This window comes from Diabrotica virgifera, chromosome 8, assembly GCF_917563875.1.
Source record: "Diabrotica virgifera virgifera chromosome 8, PGI_DIABVI_V3a".
Lineage (NCBI taxonomy): Eukaryota > Metazoa > Arthropoda > Insecta > Coleoptera > Chrysomelidae > Diabrotica > Diabrotica virgifera.
In genome coordinates this window covers 63551063-63576060 of record NC_065450.1, presented here as the reverse complement: position 1 = coordinate 63576060, position 24998 = coordinate 63551063, and the positions used below count along the sequence as shown (strand labels likewise).

The window sequence follows — 24998 nt, the reverse complement described above, 5'->3', positions numbered from 1 at the left end:
TTTTGTAGGGTTTGTCGAAGACAAACGTAGGTTTCATTAAGTCGCCTCCATGGCCTGTACGTAGCAGGAGTGCCTCCAGCTCACCCCGCCAGAAACGACATCTCAATTGTCCCATTCCTACATCTAGGTTTACACCCGCAATCGTATCATCGTCATCAGCGCCACCTCTTTGACATATATGTCTAAAGGGGCGCCAATGAGTAACTCCATTGCAGCAGTTGGCGTTGTTTTCATGGCACCTGTTATATTTAGGCAAGCCATCCGTTGAATATGGTTTAGTTTGTTGATCGCTGTTGCCTATAGCACTTTTGGTACCCAAGCAATAGCTCCGTAAGTTAGCATTGGCCTAATGACAGTAGTGTAGACCATTGAAGCAGTTGGCGTTGTTTTCATGGCACCTGTTATATTTAGGCAAGCCATCCGTTGAATATGGTTTAGTTTGTTGATCGCTGTTGGCTGTAGTACTTTTGGTACCCAAGCAATAGTTCCGTAAGTTAGCATTGGCCTAATGACAGTAGTGTAGATCCAGGCGGCCACCCTGGGCGAAAGGCCCCAAGTGCGTCCGATCATTCGCCGACACTGCTCATAGGCAATATATGTTCTTTTAGCTCTACTATCTAAGTGAGAGTTCCAGGTTAACTTCCTGTCAAGGGAAATACCAAGGTATTTCACCTCTTCAGAGAAGTTTAGACTGCAGTTTAGAATCCTTGGGGGTAATAAGCCAGCGATCCTTCTTTTTCTGGTAAAGAGGACCATCTTTGTCTTTGTTGGATTTATAGACAGTAAGTGTATAGTTCCTTAATCTATTAGTTTGAGAGCAACTTATAAAATCTCACAAAGTGTGTTCTCAAACTTACCGCTTTGCAAGACGGTTATGTCGTCTGCATAGGCTATTGCGTAGAAACCATTCCTGCTGAGTTGGTCAACCAGGGTATCCAAAACTATGTTCCAGAGGAGTGGTGATAACACCCCCCCCCTGTGGTCATGCCCTCGTAACCATGCCTCTAACTAAAACGTGTTCTACATTTATGCTTATTGCTCTCGTGGAGAGTATACTAAATATCCATTCGCTCACGGCCAAGGGAACATTCCTGACATTTTGAGCTGTTGGTTGATGGTTGGGAATGTTGTTTTATCAAACGCTTCCTCAATGTCTATGAATATACCTAGAGTGGATTCTTTATTATCCAGCGATCTTTCAATTCTTCCCACTACTTAATGCAGTGCAGAATCGATAGATCTTTCCGAAGTATATGCATGTTGATTTGGCTGAAGTGGATTATGAACCAGAATTTCATCCCTGATGTACCTCTCGCATAGCCTTTCCATCGTTTTCAAGAGAAAAGATGTTAGGCTAATTGGTCGGAACGCCTTTGGTAGGGTGTAATCCATCCTAACTGGTTTTGGTAGACCACACGTACCTTTCTCCACTTTCTAGGAATATATCTCAGAGCCAAGGAGGCTCTGAACATTCCCATAAGGTGCAGCAAAAGGATATCCAATCCCCATTGTAGTAGGACTGGATATAAGCCGTCAGGCCTGGTGACTTGAAAGAGTGAAGCACGATATGGCCCATCTTACCTTTTCCTCACTAATTAATGTTCTGGCAAGATGCCAGTCATTCGGTGTGGGCATGATTATTTCTTCCGTCCAGTTCGGTGCTTTTGAGACACTAGAACCGGAGAAGTGTGTTTTCATCAGAATCTCAACACTTTCGCAAAGGTTGGAAGTTCTACTTCCATCTTCCTTCGTTAATATGCCAATATGCCGATGTGGATCTTTTGTAGGTAGCTTGTTTAAAAGTTAAATATTTTAGTTGGAACATTACCACGCTAGAGCTACAGGTTTAGGTGTCGTGCGTGCGGAAGCGCGTCCAACATCTACTCTGAAAATTTTCAGAAAGTGGTAGACTCGCCTAAACGAAGCCGTTAAAACCATTTTTAAGCCTTTTGTGATCATTTTTAAAAAAGGACGATGTACTGGGACTATAAACTAATAAATTTTTCAGTTTCAAGGACGCAATAATCGTCGAACCCATTAAGACTGAAGCAATGAGACTGGCCATAGAAGCGAAGCAAACTCCATTCGCTCTTCTTCGTCCTATTACTGGCAAACCCGTTTTGGTAAGAGTGCTGCCTGCTGGCGATAAACAGATGTTGGTTCCTGCAACTGCTGATGATTTAAAAACACACAGCAACATCTCAATAACTTCTAAAACCGACAAAGAGAATCAAGGTAATTATCATGAATCATGACTAATAAGACTAAATAATCTTTAGGCGCCAAATCGGGTGAGCGAGGAGGCCATTCAATACTATATCCAATCCTATCTACCAATCCATCACTCAAGAAATTTCTGATCTAAATAACACCGAACATTTAGCTCCGTCTTGCTGAAACCATATCTCATTAAAACTTGCTCCAACTTTGTTTTTCGGTGCAGGTACAATTTCATTTTTAAGTAGCATTTCATAATTATTACTTGTTAAATTACCTTCCATAAAAAACGGGACAGCTTGGATATGAGTGCACCCTATGTAACCCACAGCTGAATCTTATGTTTGTACGTCACAGTGTTGCCATACTGTTTTCTTTATTTCTTTCATAATTTCAATCAATGATAAATGTACCTACAAGAATAATAGAATAATTTTATAAGAACGTTTTCTCCGTCATTATACCAGGTAGAATGACAAATGAGGTGTCAAATGAAAAAAAAACTTTACTTTATTGGTGTTTCAAAACTCTTTTTAAATTTATTGTAATCATTCATCTGCTCGATGATAACGGACGCGCGGACATGTTTCGTTCAATCGGGACTTCCAACCACTCCATCGATAACTTTTTTCTTAACACATCTTCAGCCATCAAACCACTTTTATCTATCCGTAATATACATATAAATTACTGACATCATCATCCACAGACATCCATATTATATAAACCCTTTTATCTACATACAACCCACCATCATATTTCTACATATGACTATTCTCACCCTACCTATTCAATCTGTCACATATAACACTCATCTATAGTAAAACCAAATCAAAAGTCTAATTTTCTTTCTGGGTCCCGTTCATGTTCCTTCTCATTAACTTCCTCACAGACGTTTAATACCCCCCAGCCCCTACTGTCATCATCTTACGACGGTTTTGGTTTTTGGACCCTTAGGGATCCGGGCAGCCTGCGAAGTCTTCAGGAATTAGTCGCCTAAGTTTGAGCTTGTGCTTTCTTAACGATACATCCCCCTAGATTATTTAAGACATTTTTACACCTCAGTCCCCCCATTGTGATTTCTTTTATATTTACACAAATTCCAACAGCTGTCAATAAGTTAAATAAATTCTATATCTTTAAATTAACACAAAATTGCTTTTTAAATCTTAGGTCTTTTGACAAAAAGATTTTTATCACTGACTTCAGTTCTCGAATACAAACATTTGTGTAATGTGGTTTGCCTATCCACCTCCACTAACAGTATACGCAAATACATTTTTAACTACAACATCTAGTTTACTGAATTTCAAATGATTATTTTCACAATGGAGTGTGTTGTTACATCATTTCTAATTTTAACAAGTTGTACACCCTTTTAGGGATTTTAAATATATACCTTTTATTAAGGATTTACTGTTTTTTTTTTGTAATTTATTCTAAATTTAATGTGTCATATTTATTCTAGCACCTGATAAAGAAAAGGAAAAAGCTGGCAACACCGTACAGATTAAGATACCAGTAGTTGCGACCGTCATCATTCAGCAGAGCGATCCAACAGGTCAAATGTCAGTAGCAGTTGTAAGTCCTGGACCCATTGGAGAAGTTGATGAGCAACCTGGATTGTTATCTTCAAAAGAAAATAATTTTGTCTACAGCTGTACATTTACTGACGGCAATACTTCGGCTTCGACAGGTAGATACATTGGTTCTAATTAGACTTCAGTAGATAAACCATGTTTTTCTCAGTTAATTTTTGTTTTTTGCTAATATGTACTCTCATTTTTCAGCCCAAAGTGAACATCAAATAAATATGGAGAATTCAATAAATAATAATAATAATACTCCACCGCAATCAGATAGTGCTAAAGATGATAATGAATTCTTGGAAGAAGTCAGAAAAAAATTGGAAGGAGACCAAATTCTCAATGAACTGAACAGTACGTAAATTGTTTATGACATATTATTATTACACTTCTTCTTCTTTAAGTGCCCAGATAAAATATAAACTTGTTTCAAACTTGCAACAAGTTTGATACATCAAACTTGAAGGCTTGCTGCAAGTTTGCCATGGCAACTCTGCAAACTTGCAGCAAGTTTAAATCAAACTTTCTAGTTATAGTGTTACAAGTTCATACAAACTTGATATAAAAAACTTGATTTAGGTTTGTTTTGACATATTAGCCACAATTTGAATAAAATAACGTGAATAAAAAATACAACACCATTTTATAATAATACATTTATTGTTTAAAATTATTCACTGGAACCTACATTAAACCCCTAGCTACAGCTTCCGATGCTTGGTTTTGTCTATCAGCTCTGAAACAAATAAAAGAAATTGTTATAATTTCTTGCTGTGTGAACAGATTAATCTATGCTAATAAAAGAGGTAAAAAGATGTTAAAGTAACAATTTTACAATAAAACCTAAAATTTATTTATATGCATATAATTTTATTATACCTATATTATAATGTATAATTTATTTTAAATAGTATGCGAGTACAGTTAGAAGCTACAAAAAAAACATAAAAAACTTACCTCATTGCCACCAGAGCAAAAAGAGTACTAATCTGTAGTCACCGTAAACATGCAGGTTGGTCTATGAAACACTGAAGAAAATAAGCTTCAGCTTAGTAATAATAAATAAGGTGATTAATTAAAAGTTGTAAAAAACTCGAAGAATATAGAAACATAGAACATAACCACAACAAATTAGGTATCACCGCGTAGCATATTATTTTTCCCGTGTTGCCAGCCGTCGAGTAAGCTTTTTCCCTAAACCTACCTTAAAAATTCTCACTTTTATGAAAAAAATCTCTCCTATTTACAAAATCTGAGAAAATATGTTGAATTATTTTTAAATACATATTTTGATTTTTTTTAAATATCTTACAATTGGGACTGGAGCAAAAATTCCCTTTTGAGTTAACTTTTTCAATTGTATGTTGAAAATTCTCGCAAAAATGGAAATTTCCCTCCGGGTGGCAACACTTTCGTTGGCGTGGGCGTGACATCAGTCGGGGCGCCGAACGCAATCCGAACCGAACCGGGCTGTGTAGCGGTAAGCTTGCAGCAAAGTTGCTACAAACTTGAATCATCATCTTTGTCATAACAATATTGCAGCAAACTTGTCACAAACTTGCCTCGTCATATTTGACGCAGCAATGAAAAATCAAAGAAGAATCAAACTTGCCACAAGTTTACATGCTATCTGGGTGCCTTCTCCTCCCAATCAGAGGTTGGATATCATCGGATATCATCAAGACGTTTCTTAGTCAGCATTTTTGTCTATATCTTACAGGTTTAGAACGTCGGACTACGAAAACGTCCCATGAATTTTGTCGGACACAACTTATAATTGATTTTTTACTTTCATTAAACTCTCATGCAACAACCAGACTGCTAGTTATTACCAACATAATTCCTGTCATTTGACATGTTCTACGAGTCGGACTTGTTAAAATGCCCAACATTTTTGTCGGACAAACATATTTTCATATATATTATATCACGTTGGCTCATGGGCGTCGCCAGACATGGGCAGGAAGGGGCAGCCCCCCCTAGAAATGCCGCTAAAAACTTTATGTAAAAACAGAACGGCAACGTCGGCAACACTGTTGCGGTAGTATAGCTTGTCTCAAAATAATTATATCGTCGTGGTGTTCTCAACTTAAAGGATTTATCTGTTTACTGCCAGTAGTGCCAGTGTTATTTACATAAGTACCTACAGCTTCTACAACGCTACAGCTACAGCTTCTAAAGTTACGTTCATTCTGACTCTTATTTTGATAGCCAAATATTCAGCCATGATGGAACCAGTTGTAAACGTACTCCAGTCTGTAACTTTGGATGCGGTTAAGGCATCTCAGCACATTAAACGCTTATTGCAATTGATAAAACAACACCGTGATAGTCAGGAAGAAGTCATAGATGAAATTATGAGAGGTGGTAATATACTTGCAGATAAAATTGGAGTGGAAGAGGATATAAAGTCATTACCCCGTATTGTTGGAAGAGGGTTGAATCGAAGCAATTACACAGCAGAAAGCGCATTAGAATTTTGGCGAAGGGCTTTAGTAGTCTCATATTTAGACTCCATAATTAGTTCTTTTGAAATTCGTTTTTCTGAATAAAAAACCCCGCCATTTGCATTAGCTAAATTGCACCCAGTTCAAATGTTAACAATGCCACTAAAAGATCTCACAGAAGCTTGCGATCTCTTCTTTTTTTTTACGGATTATCGAATATTAAAAATGAAATTGAACTTTGGCAAAAACTATGGCAGGATAAATCTGAGTCAACGGAACAAATAGGTGTCATAAAAGAGACTGAACATTTTTCCCCGAAACGAGGATAGCTTTAAATATTTTGATTGCCTTACCTTGCACGACGTCTACTGTTGAATGATCCTTCAGTAGCTTAAGAAGAATTAAAACCTAGTTGAGAAGCACTATGGCAGAAAGTTTGCTCAATGTCCTTGCAATGATGAGCGTGCACCGAAAGTATATACTTGAAAATTCGGAAGATTTTATTAATAAAGTAGTTGACAGATTTGCAAAGAATCCGAAAAGATTATGTTTTAAATCATTTTTAGTAATTTTCATATTTTCGTTTTTTTAAATTCTTTTAAAAGTAACAGTTTATCTATAAAAATGTAGTAAGTGTATATGAGTGAGAATATACCTTCTTCTTCTTCTTCAGCCTGTGTTCGTCCACTGCTGGACATAGGCCTCTTCCATTTGCTTCCATCGATTTCTACTCTTGGCAATTCTCATCCACTACTTGCCCGCGAATTGTTTGATATCATCTGCCCACCTCTTCTGCGGTCTGCCTACTCCTCGCCTGTTCTCTCTTGGTCTCCAGTTTGTTAGTCTCTGTGTCCATTTTTCGGGATTATCTCGGGCAACATGTCCGACCCATTGCCACTTGAGCCTTGCTATACGTTCTGCGACATCAGTAATCTTTGTTATTTCACGAATGTCGATATTTCGAATTTTGTCTCTCAAACTAATCCCTAGCATGGCCCTCTCCATCGCTCTTTGAGTTGTACTGAGCTGCTCTAAGGTTTTCTTTGTAAAGGCCATGGTCTCCAGTCCATATGTAGTTACAGGCAAGATACATTTGTCATAAACTCTACGTTTTAGACACATTGGTATATCTATATTCTTCAAGATAAAGCTTAACTTGCCGAAAGCTACCCAAGACAATTGTATGCGTCTTTTTATTTCGGCTATTTGGTTTTCTTTGCCGATTTTGATGGTATGTCCAAGATATATATAGTGGTCTACATTTTCAAGACTGATGTTGTCAATAACAAGATTAGTTTGTACATTACTCATTATTTTTGTTTTCTGAAGATTCATTTTGAGACCTATTTTATTTGACTGCTGGTTTAGTTCCTTCATCATTTGCTCCAGTTCCTTGATATCTGTACTGAATAATACTATGTCGTCCGCAAACCTCAAATGACTCAAACGTACACCATCAATGTTTAGACCTTTTTCCTCCCATTCGAGCTGTTTGAATACATTTTCCAATGCTAAGGTAAAAAGTTTTGGTGAAATAGTATCACCTTGTCTAATACCTTTACCAAGGCGTATTTTTTCGGTTTTTTGGTCTTCATTGATTTTGATGTGGAATGTGACCTGTTCATAAATGTTTTTAATGAGTGTAGTGTACCGTGAGTCTATTCGAGCATCCCTGACGGCTGACAAAAAGGACCAGGTTTCAATACTATCGAAAGCCTTGTGAAAGTCAATAAATGCCATATGTAAGGGTACATTATATTCTGTGGTTTTTTCTATCAGTGTTCTGATGGTTTGTAAGTGATCGTTAGTACCAAACCCTTTTCGAAATCCCGCGTGTTCAACCGGTTGATATAAATCAAGTTTTGTGTTATGCGGTTGGTTATTATTCTTGTTAGCAATTTGTATAAATGTGACAACAAACTTATAGGCCTGTAGTTTTCAATATTAGTAGTGTCTCCTTTCTTGTGTAAAAGTATTATTTCGGCGTTTTCCCACAGATTGGGTATGTGAGAATATATATAGTTATATAATTATATTTTTTCCAATTTCCAATGTATGTCCCACCTTGCCCCCCCCCCCTTATAATTGCTGGCTGGCGACGCCCTTGCGTTGGTTATTTAATGAACTTAAAAACAACCTGCTAGTGTTCACAGTCATAAACTTATTAGGATGACACGTTTACCATGTTCCACAATTAAAGATTCCTCTGTTCCATTGTTGCCATACATCAAAGTTTGTCCGACTGGACACCGTTTAGTTATGAACAAATTTTCAACTTGCTATTAATTAACTTTTTTTGGCACGCGGGATCTACTTCTAAATATTTGATAATTTTTTGGAAAAATTCTTTTTCTCAAGCCAACTCAAAATTTATCATGTCTGATTCGTTTACTTTTTTTTAGAAATTTTGGAAAATTTGATCTGCGAAACTCAGGAGAACATTCCCCTGATGTCAAAGGATAAGGGTTCTAAGGAAAATGCCTTAAATTTTTCCGATGAAGATTCGAATTCATCTGCCGTAACCGTAATAGATTTTATATCACTTTAATGCAATGTATTATAATTTTTATAAAATTTTTAGGTAATCAAGAGCTAGTTACTATGTTTTTTGCTTAAGTAAGGCAAATTAAACTTTTCCATAATTTGAAACATTTTAAAAATGTTTATTATTTATATTCAATAGGAGATGTTTAAAAATGTATGCGTATTTGTGTTAGATTTATATTTTTGTTAATTGCAGAAAATCAGAAATAAATTTGTAAAATTAGTTAATGCTTGTTATTTTCTGGGGTAAAATGTTAAAATGATAATACACTACTCCAAGAAATTAACGCACCACCTTAAAAATGGGTCATTTTTGATGTCTCGAATTTCCTAACCCTGTTGTCCGATTTAAGTTATTGTTTTAATATGTTATAGCCTTATTCTTTAACAATATCGCTATAATAATATTGTTGCCAGACAGGCAAATTGACATTGTATACCGGGTGTACCAATCAAACTGTGTTTTTCTCAAAGTTCACCACACCCTGTGGAATATTATAGCATTTATAAAATGCTGAAATTAATACCCAAGTACAGCATCATGCCTTCTAACATTCTGTTTTTTTATTCATTCGCTAATGTTGGACCATAAAAAGATAATTTAACAACTAGCCATATTATTCAGCAATACATTTTAAATAAGTGTGACAAATTTTGACGAGTAATTCTACATGAAATAATAATAACAGTTTGCTTCATAAACGTATGTCCGCAAATGTTTCGTTTCCAAGATACGGGGTGTTGAATTTTTTCTTACAAACTGACGATTTATTTATTTCTCTAAAACCGGTTGAGATATGCAAATGAAATACGCCCCTGGAGGGTGACTGTATCAAACGACACATGCTTTTGCAAAAGTTCTGTGTTTTGAGAAGTGACCTAAATAGCGTGTGTGTGGTCTACTGACCGCTGTTCCGTATCTTAATATTTAACAGATGGAATAAAGACACAAAAACTCTATTTTCAGTTTCTGTTTAAGTCAGTTAGCATTGAGATTTTGTACCGTAAAGACGAAAATACAACATTTGTTCGATTATCATGATTTTCATTGTAATAAACCCTAAAACCTAAGATAATTACCTAATTAACCTTTACAATGGCTATTAAAAAATAACGGTTGGATAGAAAAGTGAAAAATTAGGGTTGTATGTATCTTTACGTTCCACATGATATTAAATTAAAAAAAAAAAAAGTTTGTCCAAAAAAATAGAAAAAATATCAGGGGGGCAACCTCGCTTATGACCTACGGGTATGAAAAATAGATAACAACCTATTCTTAGACCTGCCGAATACACTTGTAAAATTTCATAAAAATCGGTCAAACCGTTTCGGAGGAGTATGGCAAGAAACACTGAAAAGAGCATTTAATACATATAGATGTAAACATTTTGATAGGTTTTAAAAGGTAGTTATTGCGCATTTTTTGACTTTTTATAAACATTTAGAATAATATTAAAAATATTGTATATCGCACCCTCAGTAATATAAGGGCTTAACTCAAAATTTATGTTAACTGTGATTTTAAATGATAAGGACACAAAATGAAATTCTCTACCATTTAACGTTGACAGAGGGAGAAAAAGAAAATGAATAGCTCGGTAAATATATTTGTGCCTCTCTCTCACTCTCCCCAGGCACCTCTGGTTTTTACTGCTACAAGGGAGCAATCAGTAGCATGTCTTTCTTTCTATGACGAAAATCCTGGTTAGTTTGTGTTTTAACATTTTGTATTATATAGAATAGTTTTTAGTTGAGCCGATATGTTATGCAAAATATAATAACTAAATGGATCTAATTCATAATAGATCACTATTTTGCATAAACAGTGACAGCGCATTAATAATATAAGGGATCAAACTTAAACAGATCGTTATTTCTGTTGTTTTTTTTTTGTACTGTATGGGACTAACTTAAAAGTATTTTTTTCGATTACATGTAATTAATGGAATTTATTTATATTAATTTTTTTCCTCATTGCTATTTATAGTGCAATTATCAAATAACAAATCTGCCAAATTTCACATTTATAACTTAAATAATAAGCCTGTTATTTGAAAAAATAACTAATTTTGAAAACCAGAATCTTAAAACGCGATTTCTCAAAAATCTATTTTTTTGAATTGTGCCTCTATATTACTGAGGGTGCGATATAATATATAGTCTTTTGAGTCCCTTTTACTTTTCAGTGTCGGGACAAATATTCAGTTTTTTTTTTTAAATATTGTCCATCGAAAAAATCTTTTTACATTCAAAAACCTGATATTTCACAGGAATTTTCAAAAATGTATTTGAAATGGTCACTATTATTATAATAAATAATTATTTATTGAAGATAATTTATTTATTAAACTGTACTTTAATTTTTCCATGATTAATAATGATGATGATGATGATGAACTATGATTAAAACAATTGATTTTTGAGAGAAATTATTTTTCTAAAAATTGTTTAAATAAATTAGACTGTTTATTAATTACCTGATAAATGTTTAGACAAATTGCATATTTGTAATGTACACAAAAAGTACATACAAATTAAAAAAGGAAAGATCAAAATCCATTTAGTAGATCCGGAGATATAGAAAATTATAGCAGTTTAAGTTGCTTTTTTAGTTTTTGAATTCGTGAGGTTCCTGGCTCCCCCTTCACTTACCACGAATAATAGCCATTTGAACTAAATTTTTGAAAATTCGTGTGAAACATCAGGTTTTTGAATATGTAAAAAGATTTTTTCGATGGACAATATTTTTAAAGTTATTCTAAATGTTTATAAACTACAAAATTTCAAAAATTTGGCTTTAGGATTTTTGACTATAATAAATTATTTTTTATCTTTTTTTAATACATTTTGATAGTATCACTCTTCTACTTTCATTTGCCATACGCAGAATTGCCATATCTTCATTATTTTCTGTTATAGTATTGCAAAACAAAGGTCTCTGGGGTAAACAAATAGAATAACTTTTAAACTAATTAATGATAGGTTTCAAATTTTGACGGTTTATTAAGCACCCAACTTTGAGTAAAACACGAAAGTTCTACGTTAGTTTTAGTAAAAACAAATCACGATTTTTACTTTTTTTGTAGTTTGTGAAGCAACAAATTGACTTATTAACTTTCAAAACTCATTTTGAAGCTTTTTCAATGTTCTCAAATATCAAAAAAAATTTTTTGTTAATGGCAGCTCGGAAAAGGGATGCAGAGGATCCGTTATACCATTCTCTCAGGTTTTTAAGCCATGACGTTCTTCTTCGACCTGGCCCTCTTCTTCCGTCTACCTTGCCTTGTACTATTAAATGGAGTATATTATATCTCTCTGGGTGTCACAATAACATGGCCAAAATATTCAAGTTTTCGATTTTTAACTGTTCTGACGACTTCCGTCCATCCGGTGCAAAACAACTTCGTTGCGAACTCAATCCACCCAACTTATTCGTAGTTCTTCGGTATACCGAAATTTCAAAGGCTTCCAATTTCTTGAGAAGAGTATCTGTTAAAGTCCAACCTTCGACACCGTACAAAAGAGTAGAGAACACATAACATCTCACTAATCTAATTTTAAGATTCAAAGTAATGTTGTTTCCACATAAAAGTTTATTTATCTTAAAGAATGCAGCTCTGGCCTTCTCTATACGTATTCTAATTTCTTTGCTCATTTAGATTACAACCAAGGTAGGTGATACTGTTAGTTCTCTCTAATTGTTCGCCATAAGCTGTTACTACTTCCGGTTGTATTGGCGTCTTACTGACAACCATCGCCTTGGTCTTTGCGTTGTTTAGCTTGAGTCCATATTCATCACACGTTGTGGTAATCCTATTAATCAGATGTTGAAGTTCTTCATAATTGCTCGCAATTAACACCGTGTCATCCGCATATCTCAAATTATTAATATTGACGCCATTCATTTTGATACCACATTGAGCATTATCCACTGCTGTATTGAAAACAAACTCAGAATAGATGTTAAATATTAGTGGGGACAAAATGCAGCCCTGCCTTACTCCTCTTCGTATTTGAAGTTCTTCAGACGTGTCCCGGCCAATCCTGATGTTTGCAGGTTGATGCCAGTAAAGATTTTTGATAATGCGTAGGTCTTTATCATCAATACCCACTTTCTGAAGAATAACAATCATTTCAGTATGTTTTACCCGATCAAAGGCCTTCTCAAAATCAATGAAACACATATAAACCTGATGTCCGACAACTCTGCATCTCTGTACCATAATCTGAATACTAAACAGTGCTTCTCTGGTCCCAAGGTTATTGCGGAATCCAAACTGTGTATCACCAAGCTGTTCTTCTATTTTTTGGTACATCTTAGAGTGCAAAATTCGTTGAAATATCTTTAAAACATGACTCATCAAGCTAATGGTTCGGTAGTCACTACATCTTTTCTCGTTTGCTTTTTTAGGAATCGTCACAAAAGTCGACAGCAGCCAATCCCTTGGTATATAGCCAGTTTGATAAACTTTATTAAAAAGATGAAGGAGATCTTTTACCTGAACTTTCGAAGAGCTTTATTATTTCACTCGGTATTTCGTCTGGTCCCGTCGTTTTTCTGGTCTTTGCTAATTTTATTGCTTGTTCAATTTCGTCCATAGTTATATCAGGTCCTGTAACTACTTCGTTAATTTCAAGCTCGGGCCTTTCATCATTAAACAGTTCCTCAATGTAGTCTTTCCATCTGTTTATTTTATCCAAATCAGTGATAATCAGTTTTCCGTCTCTATCAACGATGTTATTTGCATATTTTTTGTTCTGACCGGTGAGTTCTTTTATTTTTTTTTTTGTATACATATTAAATGAATCATGTTTTCTCTGCAACTCTTCAATTTCTAAACATTTGTTTTCAAAGTATGTTACTTTTGCCGCTCGTATTTTAGTCCTTATCTCTTTATTAATGAGTTTATACATTTCGATGTTTTGGTTCTTAAATTTGCGTCTTTTTTCCATCAAATTCAAAATCTCATCGTTCATCCACTGTTGCCTCTTTTGATTTTTCTCTTTAAAGTTTGGAGTTGAGTTGCTTATAATCGTTTTGATTTGGTTCCAAAGATCCTCGATGGATTCTTGTTGTTCGCTATTCTCAAAATTGCTCTCCAAATTGTTTGCAATCCCCTGACTGTTGTTTTTAATAAAATCGGTATCCAGTTTGTTAGAGGATCGTTGTCGTTTTATCCGTTTAAGTTTTAATTTTATTTCGGCTAACAATAGATTGTGATCGGATGGCACATCGGCGCCAGGATAGGTTTTTACAGACTACTGCATTTCTGTAACGCTCACTGATGGTTATGTAGTCAATTTGGTTTCTTACGATATTATAGGGGGTATCTGCTGGAGATTTCCACGTATATAATCTCCGTTTAGGAAATTTGAAAAAGGTATTCATTATACATAGATTATGTTCTTTGCAAAAATCTGCGAAATAGTCTCCCCGTTCATTTCTATCGCCCAGTCCATAACATCCAATAATATTACTTCGTCTGCCTTTTCCTATCTTAGCATTAAGGTCACCCATCAGAATACCCAGATACCTGGATAATTCATTGTCGCTAACATGGTTTATTTTTTGCTTATTTCTCTGGAGTAAATTGTCAATCCTACTCTATATGTGGTTTGTATGTATCGGATAGTGAATTCTAGACCAAAATATAAAATTTTAATACAGTAAAAACGCAGAAAATTTAAATTGATTTAATCCTAACATAATCCACTTGCAACTGTCCACCACTACTCCAACTGGGCAACCATTGATTTCTGCTTTCGTAAAACGATTTCACCTGGACAGTGTTTCTATTTTTCCAGGGTTTAGGTACATTTCCTGACATAAAACCATCTGGAAAATCGTTGACTCCTCCGACGCCTATCCCCAGGACTAAACGTGCCTAGAAAAATTAAATAAAGTATTAAAAAGGATATACGTATTTAATGGCAATTACAAAAAAACAAGAAAATTGTCCTCTGCAAAATTCTACCAACAGTCCAGGCGATTACCCAGCACTTCTTCTTTTAATAGGACTATGCCTGTTTCTTCTGTTACAGTCTCTGCTGCGATTCGGAGCTCCAGCTCTCGTACCATCATTTTTTCTGTCTTCTTATGGGTCGCTTGGTGTTGGGCTTCTGTGTCTTCGCCCATTTCGCCTTATAGGGGAGTGCAATAGAACGAAAACATGCATTGTTTCGAAAAAATTCAAACAAACTTATATTTTTCTAAAACCTTTTTTGTTTGTTTATATTATTATATATTTATTTATTTATTATATATTTGTTGTATTATATTTTGTACATGTTAAAGTAAAAAGTTCTACTCGCAGATTTGGCAGCTAATTGTTTATTAATTGTTTGAACAATAACAATTGTTTTGTATAAATAATTTTAAAAATATCGTTGAATTCATCATTTTACTTTGATCAAATATGTTTCTATTTTGTTTTTCTTATGCTGAATCCGAGTATGGCATTACAGTTTGAAAATTCTTATACAGAAGCTCTTCTACAGTATGTTTGCGTAGCTAGGTACCACATGGAAAACGTTTTTATTATCGATTTTACGAAAAAAAGTTATTCTTCATAAAATGCTCTACCTGGTCTAGAATCTAAGATACGACCATCAGATATCAAACTTTTTTAGTTTGATACGAGGTATGTAAATAATATGAATTTTTCTTAAGAGTTAAGTGCCTTTATTATTCACAATATTTTAATTAGAAGGATGTAATTCAACACTGAAACATATGTTTTAATTCCAAACAACTTTTCTTAATAACAATTTTCGATATTGTGAATTATAAAGGTAGTGAAATTCATATTTTTTTACATACCTCGTATAAAATTAATAAAATTTTATATTTGATGGTTGCATCTTAGATTATTTACGATGCAGAGTATTTTATAAAGAATAACTTTTTTTCGTAAAACTGATAATAAAAAAGTTATCAATAGGTTCCAAGTTACGCAGACATACTGTAAGTATAAGAACTAAAAAAAATTTTTTTGTTGAACATTTATTATTGTTGAAGCTTATTATCAAATGTATGTTAGGTAAGTTTTACAGAAAAAAGTTTTGATCACTTTGTAGAAACATTTTTTTAGCTGGTAATTTTCGGTTTTTGGATTACATTTTTGTTATCTTTCTTAATTTTCTAAAAAAGAAATAGTTTATTTCATTTCTAAAGTAAAATAATTTAGTGCATTTTAAAGACTACATATACAGATTAGAAGCCTTCGAAATGTGGCTTTATCGCCGTATCCTAAAGATACCATGGACGGCGAAAGTCACAAATGTGGATGTCCTTAAAAGAATCAACCAAGAACGTCAGCTTTTCGAAAACGTCAAGAAAAGAAAAACGGCGTATTTGGGTCACATCATGCGAAACGAAAAATACCAGTTCCTTCAACTTATAATCCAGGGTAAAATTGAAGGCAAGAGAGGAATAGGACGCAAGAAAATGTCCTGGCTCCGAAACATAAGGCAATGGACAGGGATTACCGACATACAATCACTGATACACATTGCAAGAAACAGAGAGTTAATGGAAAATGTGATCGCCAACATCCATTAGTGGATTTGCATTTGAAGAAGAAGAAAGACTACATCCTAATCTTAAAAAAACACCTACAAAACTGTAATAGATCTGTTCAAACTTGAGTAATGCCGTCTTAAAGTGGTGTTAATTCTGTAAAACTATGAAATTTTAAAAAATTACATTTTTGAGACGTCGTATCATTTGAATTAAATTTTTGAGATTTTTTTTAATAAAACATCGTTAAGTATGATGTTTGAAAGGTAAGTTATGCAAAATTTAGAGTTATATAAGAAAAATTGTATTAGTTACACGTTTTTGAATCATTTTTAAACAAAATTCATGTAAGTCTCACTTTCAGCCCACACCGTACTTATGCCCATACATTTTATTTCTTTTTATCATAACCATAAGATAGTTTAATTATTAAAACAAAATCAATGGGAAAATCCCAGTAGCTGGCTGTATACCATAATTAAAAAATCATACAGAAGTAAAAATTTAGTTTTTACAATGGCATAAAAAAAGTTTATTAAAAACCAATAAAAGTCATCCAAAAGGATTCGCAAAACATTTTCGATCTAGATCAGATCATCTTCAGCTCCTGAAACGAAGTATTTCCACGTTAGAATGAATGTAAAAGGTTAAAATTGTGACTAGTTGAAGAAAATGTGGTAGTACTTACGTTCTGCTTAGTACATGAAACTAGTTTCTAAAACACGATAGTTTAATTACTCTTCTGTCATGTTCAATTTGTAAAATTTCATTTGATCGATTAGTTAAAGAATTACATTAAAATAACTCAACCGTGCACTTCGCCGTACTCTAGTTTACAGTGCACCAATGTTTGTGAGAAGGGTGACTTAAGCGTTAAAAATAAAAAATTATAGAAGCTACAGATTTAATTTTAGAAAAATCTTTATATATAGTTTTTTTTTGTAAAATTTTCTGAATTTTGTAATGGTCAAGTCAGTTTTTTTCTAAAATTTATATTTTCGGAGTTATTTAAAACAACATCTAATTTCGCAGTTCATTTGTTTATTAAAAAAGAAGCACCCACTTCTCGAGTAGAACTTTTTGATATGTTGTTTATTAAACATTTCTTAATGAAATTACAAAAAGTTCTATTTTGTTTGATTTTTTCCGAAATGAAAATCTATATGCACTTCCCTATTATGTTCAGGGTCCAACCGATCTACGTGGTCTCTCCACATGCGTCGTCGTGCTCTTGTCCATCTCACTACGTCTTGAACGCCTAGCTCTCTCAATGTGTCTTCGTTTCGTATTCTATCTCTGAGTGTGATACCTCTTACGGATCTTAGGGTTTTCATTTCTGTTGTTCTCATGATTTGTTTGGTCTTCATTGTCTCAGCTGCGTATGTCAGTACGGGTCTAACACATGCCTTATAAATGCGGACTTTGCTTTCGGTGCTCATATATTTATTCCGCCAGATTATATCCCTCAGGAAACCAAATATTCTCGCTGCTTTCGTTGCCTGCTGTTTTGTTCCTTGTCACAGATGCCTGTCGCTAGATATTTCCACACCCAAGTATCTACAATCCATTACCTGTTCGATTATATGGTCGTCCACTACTAATTTACATCTAACTGGGTTCTTAGATATTACCATCGATTGGGTTTTCTCTGTTGATAGTGTCAGGTTATACTTTTCGGCGGTTATTTTAAATTATTTTAGTAGGACCCAGCACTTGAAGTCATATAAATGTTATAATCGGATTTAAATCTGATGTGGGCTATATGCTGGCCAATATAGTTTTTAAATTTAATCTCATCAAGGCAAGTATCATTATTCTAGCGACATCGACATGAAAACGTGCACTAGCACCAATATGTCATATCCAATGTGGTTTTTAAATGGCAAAACATGATCTTTTAAAATGTTTTCAATGTACATGTCAGTTGGCATTCGCCTAATCCCCTCCACGTCTTCGGTATGTGCTTTCAAAGCAATACCTCTCAGTAGCACTATGCCGCCACCACCACCAAGACTAACGCTCTGTATGAGGTTACAACTGACATATTGTTCACCAAATCTTCTGTAGATGAAGTTTTGTCAATCTTGCTTCCATATGATGAACGCTATGCAGATGTAACCTCGTACAGAGCGTTAATTTGGGTGGTGGCGGCGGCTTAGTGCTATGGAGTGATATTTCTTGGAAACGAGATACCTACCGAACTTGTGGAGGTAATTGGGTGAATGACAGCTGATATTAAGCCTGGATGCTCACACTTGGGTGTGAGATACCCATCGCGACACTTAACTGCATGTAGCTTGCGCAGCTGCATTTCAATGGTAATGCTGCTTTATGTAAATTCAGTCTCTAGTCAGCCAAGGACGGGTGTGTAGTTGCGGTCTCATTTGAGCAATATTTCCAATCACGAAAATTTATTGAATACTGGCTAGGGTATGTAGCACCCATGTGTGAGGCTTGCGATCAAGTGTGCGTTCAAGTTAATGACCTAACAACACAACAGCCCACAAATTTAGTAAAGCAAACTAGGTGTTAGTTCTGCAAAGGCAAAAATGGAAAAGCAAAGAGTGCATGCTCGGCTTGCTATAAAGCATAATGCATGGAGCATAGAGCCACACTGCCTTATGAATGTAGTCACTAAAATGAGTGAAACTGAAATACCTGGCTAAGAATGAATATGAGTTCTATAATCAAAAGGTGTTATATTTTAGTTAGAAAGACCATTTTGTTGTTAAAATAAATTAAAATATTTTGAATTATGTTTCCGTTTTTTTAGAAAATGTTTGTTAATTATTTTTAGGTATTTTTAATATTTTTTTTCTTTTGTGTTACTACAATTAAGAGAGAGAAAATAAAATGATTGATTTAATTATTCTTATGTATTCAATAGTGATTAGAGAGTCTCTGGAAATCATAAATATTTACTTTTTTTTATTTCTACACAAAAAATCATTGGGTATCTGATACCCATGCGTGTGCGGTTTATTTAAAAAAAATAGGTGTGATCTTCCAGGGTTAAAAACATTTTAGAAAATCATGTTTTGCCAGCCATATTGGATAACATATTCGTGTTAATGCACCATAACGCAGGTCTTCATGTCGGTAAAATAGTCTTCATACTTGATGAGATTCAATGTAAAAATTATATTGTCTACCCTATAGCCCATATCAAATTTAAATCCGAATATACAATTTACATGATACGTTAAAACATCTCATTCGGAAAATAAATCCTATTTCTATCCTATTTCTACTGGGGGCAGCACAAAAATTTCATTTTACACGTTAATTTTAAAATAAGCAATATTTTTGTCGGTGAGTGTAGTTTTTGATACTTACTTGAGCTGGTGGGTTTCGTGTAAATGAGGATTTAACTGAAGAAGTAGGTAGAGTGCCAAATTTTGCACCATCTATAAATAGATCAATCCGATCTAAAAAAATTAAATTCAGACAATTAAAAAATTTACTAAAAGCAATTTAATGATAAAATTTTGTTAAATTTTATATAAATCCATTTACTCAGGGTTTTTGCTATTAATCTTAAAGAACCGCTCGTATTGACAAACGTGGAATTTAGCATACACATAGTCAACATGCCAAAGAAAAAAACTGATATAAGTGCTTTTGTCCTGGGGTGAGTATCATCTCTTCTGGGGATGAAAAACATATGTTCAAAATAAGTCCGGAAATAGTTAAATTGACTTATTTTGACCAACTATTGTTCTATAGAGTTTTTCAATAGTCAATACATTTTGAGTTATTTGCGAGTGAATATGTTAGTTTTTCCACAAAAACATGCTTTTAGAAGGGTTTTTGTCAAATAACTCAAGAAGTAAGTTTTTAAAGTGTTTAAAAAACCTTTATTTCTGTGTTTTAAAAAAGTTTCTAGCATCAAAAGTAAGTAAGTTACGCTCAAAATATAGTTAGACTTTTTTTCGTCAAAAATCATAAAAATCACCCTCTCATTAGTATCCCAAATGAAATTAATCATTACCGCTTCACAAGTTACTTTAGTTACGTATTGTTTGTTTGTTCTATAGGTTTCATCGGTTAAAGTACTCATTTTTGAAAAAAAAAATTGGTAGTTTTTTTAATTTTGAAAATAATTGCGTTTTTTTCGAAACTAACTTAAAAATGTTCTGGATATTTTGGATTTTTTTTCTCTAAGACAAAAACTGGTTAAGATATGGCTATTCAAAATAATGCATACGCTCGTGATTAGTGACTCCTTCAAGCCCTTTTAACCACAGCCTTTTCAAAAATAAGCACTTTGAACCGATGAAATTTTCAGACCATATTTATAAATAACACATAAGTAAAGTAACTTGTGAAGAGGTGACTTAATTTCATTTGGTTGCTAATTAGGGGGTGATTTTTACGATTTTTTTTACAAAAAATAAAAGGGACCAACACTATTTCGAGCGCAACTTCCCTACTTTTGATATTAGAAACTTTTCTAAAAAACAAAAATAAGCTTTTTTAAACACTTTAAAAAAGTTGTAATCAGTTTCCCCCGAAAAGTGCTTAATTTTTTGGTTATTTCACGTTGAAATATTCGATTTGGAATTTGACGAATAAGAGCGTACCTTTCATTATCTACAACTCTGCTACTACTGGGTGTACAGACTTCATATATAAATATATATACCGATTTTTTCACTTTTTATAAGCTATATTTTTGCTAACAATATTTTGATATCGATAAAATACTTTATTTTTGAGTAAATTGCGAAAAACCGTCTAAAACGTGGTTTATTTGTTGAAAAATGAATAAGTTCACTCGTACAACTTGAAAAGTATTGACAAAACTCTATAAAACAAAATTCAATTCAATTCAGGACTTATTTTGAGCGTATGTTTTTCTCCCCCGAGAAGGGGTCAAACTTACCCCTAGGGCAAAAGCGCACATTGACACAATATAAATTTTTTTCTTTGACATGTCAGCTTGTGTAAATATGCCAAATTTCATGTCAATCGAAGCGGTTCTTTAAAATTTGGACGTTTTGAAATATTTTACCGTGTGTGAATAGACTAACATTGATGTTTACCTGGTGCCCATCTCAGTCTATAAACATGGAACGTATCACTAAATGGTTCAGTCTGTCGGGTACTACTTAGTTTTGAACTTTTAGCAGGTTCAGTAAATCCTAACATAGGTCCTCCAAATAAGAGTGATCCTCCAATATCTGCTCCATCATTTCCTTTAAACACTTTATTACCGCGAGTGTACGCTATAACCAGTCGGTTGTAATTTTCGTCTTCAAGATATATTTCTAAAAACATAACAAGGTTTAAATGAGCGAAATGAATGTCGAACAACGAAAAAAGTAATCTGTTGACCCAGGTACTAAAGTACCAAACGGGCGACGCTAGGAAAATATTCCAACAATGCATCGCAGATTACCCATATGAAACGTATACGTATTACCCATTTGGTACTCTAATAAATACAAAGTATGGTACAAACAAAAAATGAACATGTTTGATATCGAATATACATATTTATTATATATTTAATCATTAGATAATCACGTTTTGTAATGTACAGCTACGACCACTGAATAGTTTGCACCTTCTAGGTGGAACTAGTGGAAACTAGCCTTGTTTTTCGTCAACAGAGGGTGATTTTAAATAAGTATGGTAAACTTTAAAGGGTAATTCTGCAAGAAAAAATAACGACAGTTTGCTTTATAAACGTATGTCCGAATTCGGTATCCCGAATAAATACGTGCCTCCTAGTGGCGGGATACGGGCAACAATATATTGGCTTACAATATATTGGGCAGTCCTTACAGTAGGGATCCTGGCCTATACAGAAAAATGCAGGCGGGTGTGGGGTAATACTGCACTTTGGTTGCATTGGTGGTGTATTGGCTAAACGTGCAGGGCAGGGTATGGTGCTGATAGAAAAGGCATTCAGGCATCAAATATCCAAACAAAATCTTTTCAGGCCATAAAAATGAAAAGACCTTCTCCAAAGATATAAAAACTTATACTGTAATGATGACATCTCCTGAGGTAAAATATACCGGAAGTAAAATGAGCCTCCGTTCGGATCTCCGGGTGAGGACTATCTCAGGGGGAACATCATTGCAGGTTAGAAAAATCAGGATAGGGTCGTGGAATCTTGGTAGTCTTACAGGTAAGAGTCTGGAGTTAGTGGATGCGCTCAAACGAGGGATTGTTCAAATTACTTGCATTCAAGAAACTAGGTGCAAAGGTCAAAGGGCGAAAGAACTAGGTGAAGGTTACAAATTTTGGTATGCAGGGAGTAGTAACACTAGAAATGGAGTTGGTATAATTGCTGATAGTGAAATGAAAGATAACGTAGTGGAAGTTGTAAGAACGAGTGATAGAATGATGCCAGTGAAATTTGTAATTGATAAAGAGGTATTGAATGTTGTGTGTGTGCTCCTCAAACAGGTCTGGGTGAGATTAAAAGAAGAGCTTTCTATGACCAATTAGGAGACGTCGTGAGTGATATTCCGTCAGAGGAGTAAGTTATAATAGGAGGTGATTTCAATGCACATGTGGGCCAAGCCAAGGCAGGATACGAAGCAATACATGGGGACTAGGCTTTGGAACTAAAAATGAAGCTGGAGATGACATGCTTGAATTAGCAACAGCATTGGATATGGCGATTGTTAACACATTCTTTAAAAAGAGAGAAACTCAACTTATTACCTACAAAAGTGGACAACATCCATCCCAAATAGACTACTTCATGATAAGGAAAGAAGACATACGTGAATGCAAGGACTGCAAGGTAATAGTTAGTGAGACAGTAAGCCAACAACATGAGCTGCTTGTTCTTTGTTCTGGACATCGAAGTAAAAAAGCGAAACTAAACAAAAATATCGGATAGGACCACAAAAAATCAAGTGGTGGCTGCTAAAAGATGAGAAAGAAGCTCTATTCAGGAGAAGAATAGTAGAAAAAATATGTTGGAACATGAAAGGAAGCCCTAATTCAATTTGGAGAAAAATGGCCAGTAGTATTAGAGAGACTGCTATTGAAATACTTGGGAAAACGTCAGGAAAAAAAGTTTGAGAATAAAGAGACTTGGTGGTGGTCAAACGAAGTACAAGGAAAAATAAAAAAGAAGAGAAAATTATATAAAAAGTGGCAAGAAACCAGATCCGACACAGATCTTCAAAACTTTATGGTGGCGAAAAAGGGAGCGAAAGTAGCAGTAGCAAAAGCCAAAGCAGAAGCGTATTCAAACCTATACGATCAACTTGATACCAGGGAAGGCGAAACGAAGATATATAAAATAGCCAAACAGAGAGCAAAGAAAGCAAAAGATTTTAATCAGATTAGATGTATCCGAGATGAAAATAATAAAAAAGTAGTTCACGAAAGGGATGTCAAAAAGAGATGGAGAAAGTACAGTACAATCAGCGGAGACAGTAGCAGCAATGGTCACCAAAATAACAAAAAAGAAAGTGGCTCAAGCGTTTCAAAAAATAAAGAAAGGAAAAGCGGTAGGACCAGATGATATTCCTGGGAAAGTATGGAGAGCATTGGGAGAGACAGGAACAAGGTGGCTAGCAGGTCTATTTAATAGAATTATGGAAGTTGGACAAATGCCAGACGAATGAAGAAGCAGTATACTGGTACCTGTTTACAAAAACAAGGGAGATATATAACAATGTACAAACTACAGGGCTATAAAACTGCTTAGCCACACCATGAAAATATGGGAAAGAGTAATTGATAGACGGATACGTGAAGAGACCGAAATATCCGAGAATCAATTTGGCTTTATGCACAGCAGATCAACAACAGATGCAATTTTCATTATAAGGCAGTTGATGGAAAGATACAGGAGTAAAGAAACAAACGCTCATATGGTGTTCATTGATCTTAAGAAAGCATATGATAGAGTTCCTCGAGAGATTCTGTGGTGGGCACTCAATAAGAAAGGAGTCCCTGGTGAATATGTAAAGATTGTGAGGGATATGTATGAGGGATTAACGATATTGTTAGGACAGGTGTGGGAGAGACTGATAAATTTCATGTGGAAGTAGGATTGCACCAAGGCTCTGTGCTTATAGTCCGTATTTATTCTCATTAGTTTTGGATCAGACAACAGCGAAACTACAGGGTAACATTCCATGGTGCTTAATGTATGCTGATGATGTCGTGTTAGTAGGCAATAGTGAAAGAGACTTAGAACAAAAACTGGAACAGTGGAGGCAAGCTCTTCAGAAAAATGGTTTAAAACTTAGTAAGATAAAAACAGAGTATTTGGAATGTTCATTTAAAGATGGAGTTACTACAAATAAAATGGTATTTTTGGATGGTGAACTGATTGTAAAAAGCAATAGTTTTAAGTACCTGGGATCGGTATTACAGAGTAATGGAGAAATAGATGGAGATGCATGCAGTAGAATTAGGGCTGGATGGATGAAGTGGAAAGAAGCGAGTGGTGTGTTGTGTGACAGAAAAATTCCAATGAAGCTGAAGGGAAAATTCTATAAAACAGCCATAAGACCGGCCATCATGTACGGAACTGAATATTGTGCAGTGAAGAAGAAAGAGGAACAACGAGTGCATGTGGCAGAAATGAGAATGCTTAGGTGGATGAGTGGAGTGACAAAGAAGGATAAAATTAGAAACGAGTATATTAGGGGAACTCTAGGTGTGGCACCAATTGATGCCAAAATGAGAGAGCATAGGTTAAGA

The 24998-nt window shown here is 34.6% G+C and overlaps 2 protein-coding genes across 8 annotated transcripts in view; one reads left to right on the top strand and one right to left on the bottom strand.

Moving 5' to 3' along the window:
* LOC126890603 (zinc finger protein 710-like) overlaps positions 1 to 9017 on the top strand; it is a 51348-nt gene extending 42331 nt beyond the window's left edge. For 6 of the 7 annotated variants that reach the window (XM_050659681.1, XM_050659680.1, XM_050659679.1 and 3 more), the window contains 4 exons: positions 2009 to 2235; positions 3686 to 3913; positions 4008 to 4157; positions 8653 to 9017. In XM_050659681.1, coding sequence (XP_050515638.1) covers positions 2009 to 2235; positions 3686 to 3913; positions 4008 to 4157; positions 8653 to 8798 — 751 coding nt within the window. In that variant the 3' untranslated portion in view covers positions 8799 to 9017. The remainder of the gene's footprint in view (positions 1 to 2008; positions 2236 to 3685; positions 3914 to 4007; positions 4158 to 8652) is intronic. The other variant, XM_050659678.1, reaches the window with a different exon arrangement.
* Positions 9018 to 14439: 5422 nt separating this feature from the next.
* The window catches only part of LOC126890607 (beta-1,3-glucan-binding protein-like), a 46369-nt gene continuing 35810 nt past the window's right edge, over positions 14440 to 24998 (bottom strand). The window contains exons 5-7 of the mRNA XM_050659687.1: positions 21359 to 21583; positions 19650 to 19741; positions 14440 to 14679 (exon numbers count right to left, since the gene is read on the bottom strand). Of these exons, the coding sequence (XP_050515644.1) occupies positions 14479 to 14679; positions 19650 to 19741; positions 21359 to 21583 (518 nt within the window). The 3' untranslated portion in view covers positions 14440 to 14478. The remainder of the gene's footprint in view (positions 14680 to 19649; positions 19742 to 21358; positions 21584 to 24998) is intronic.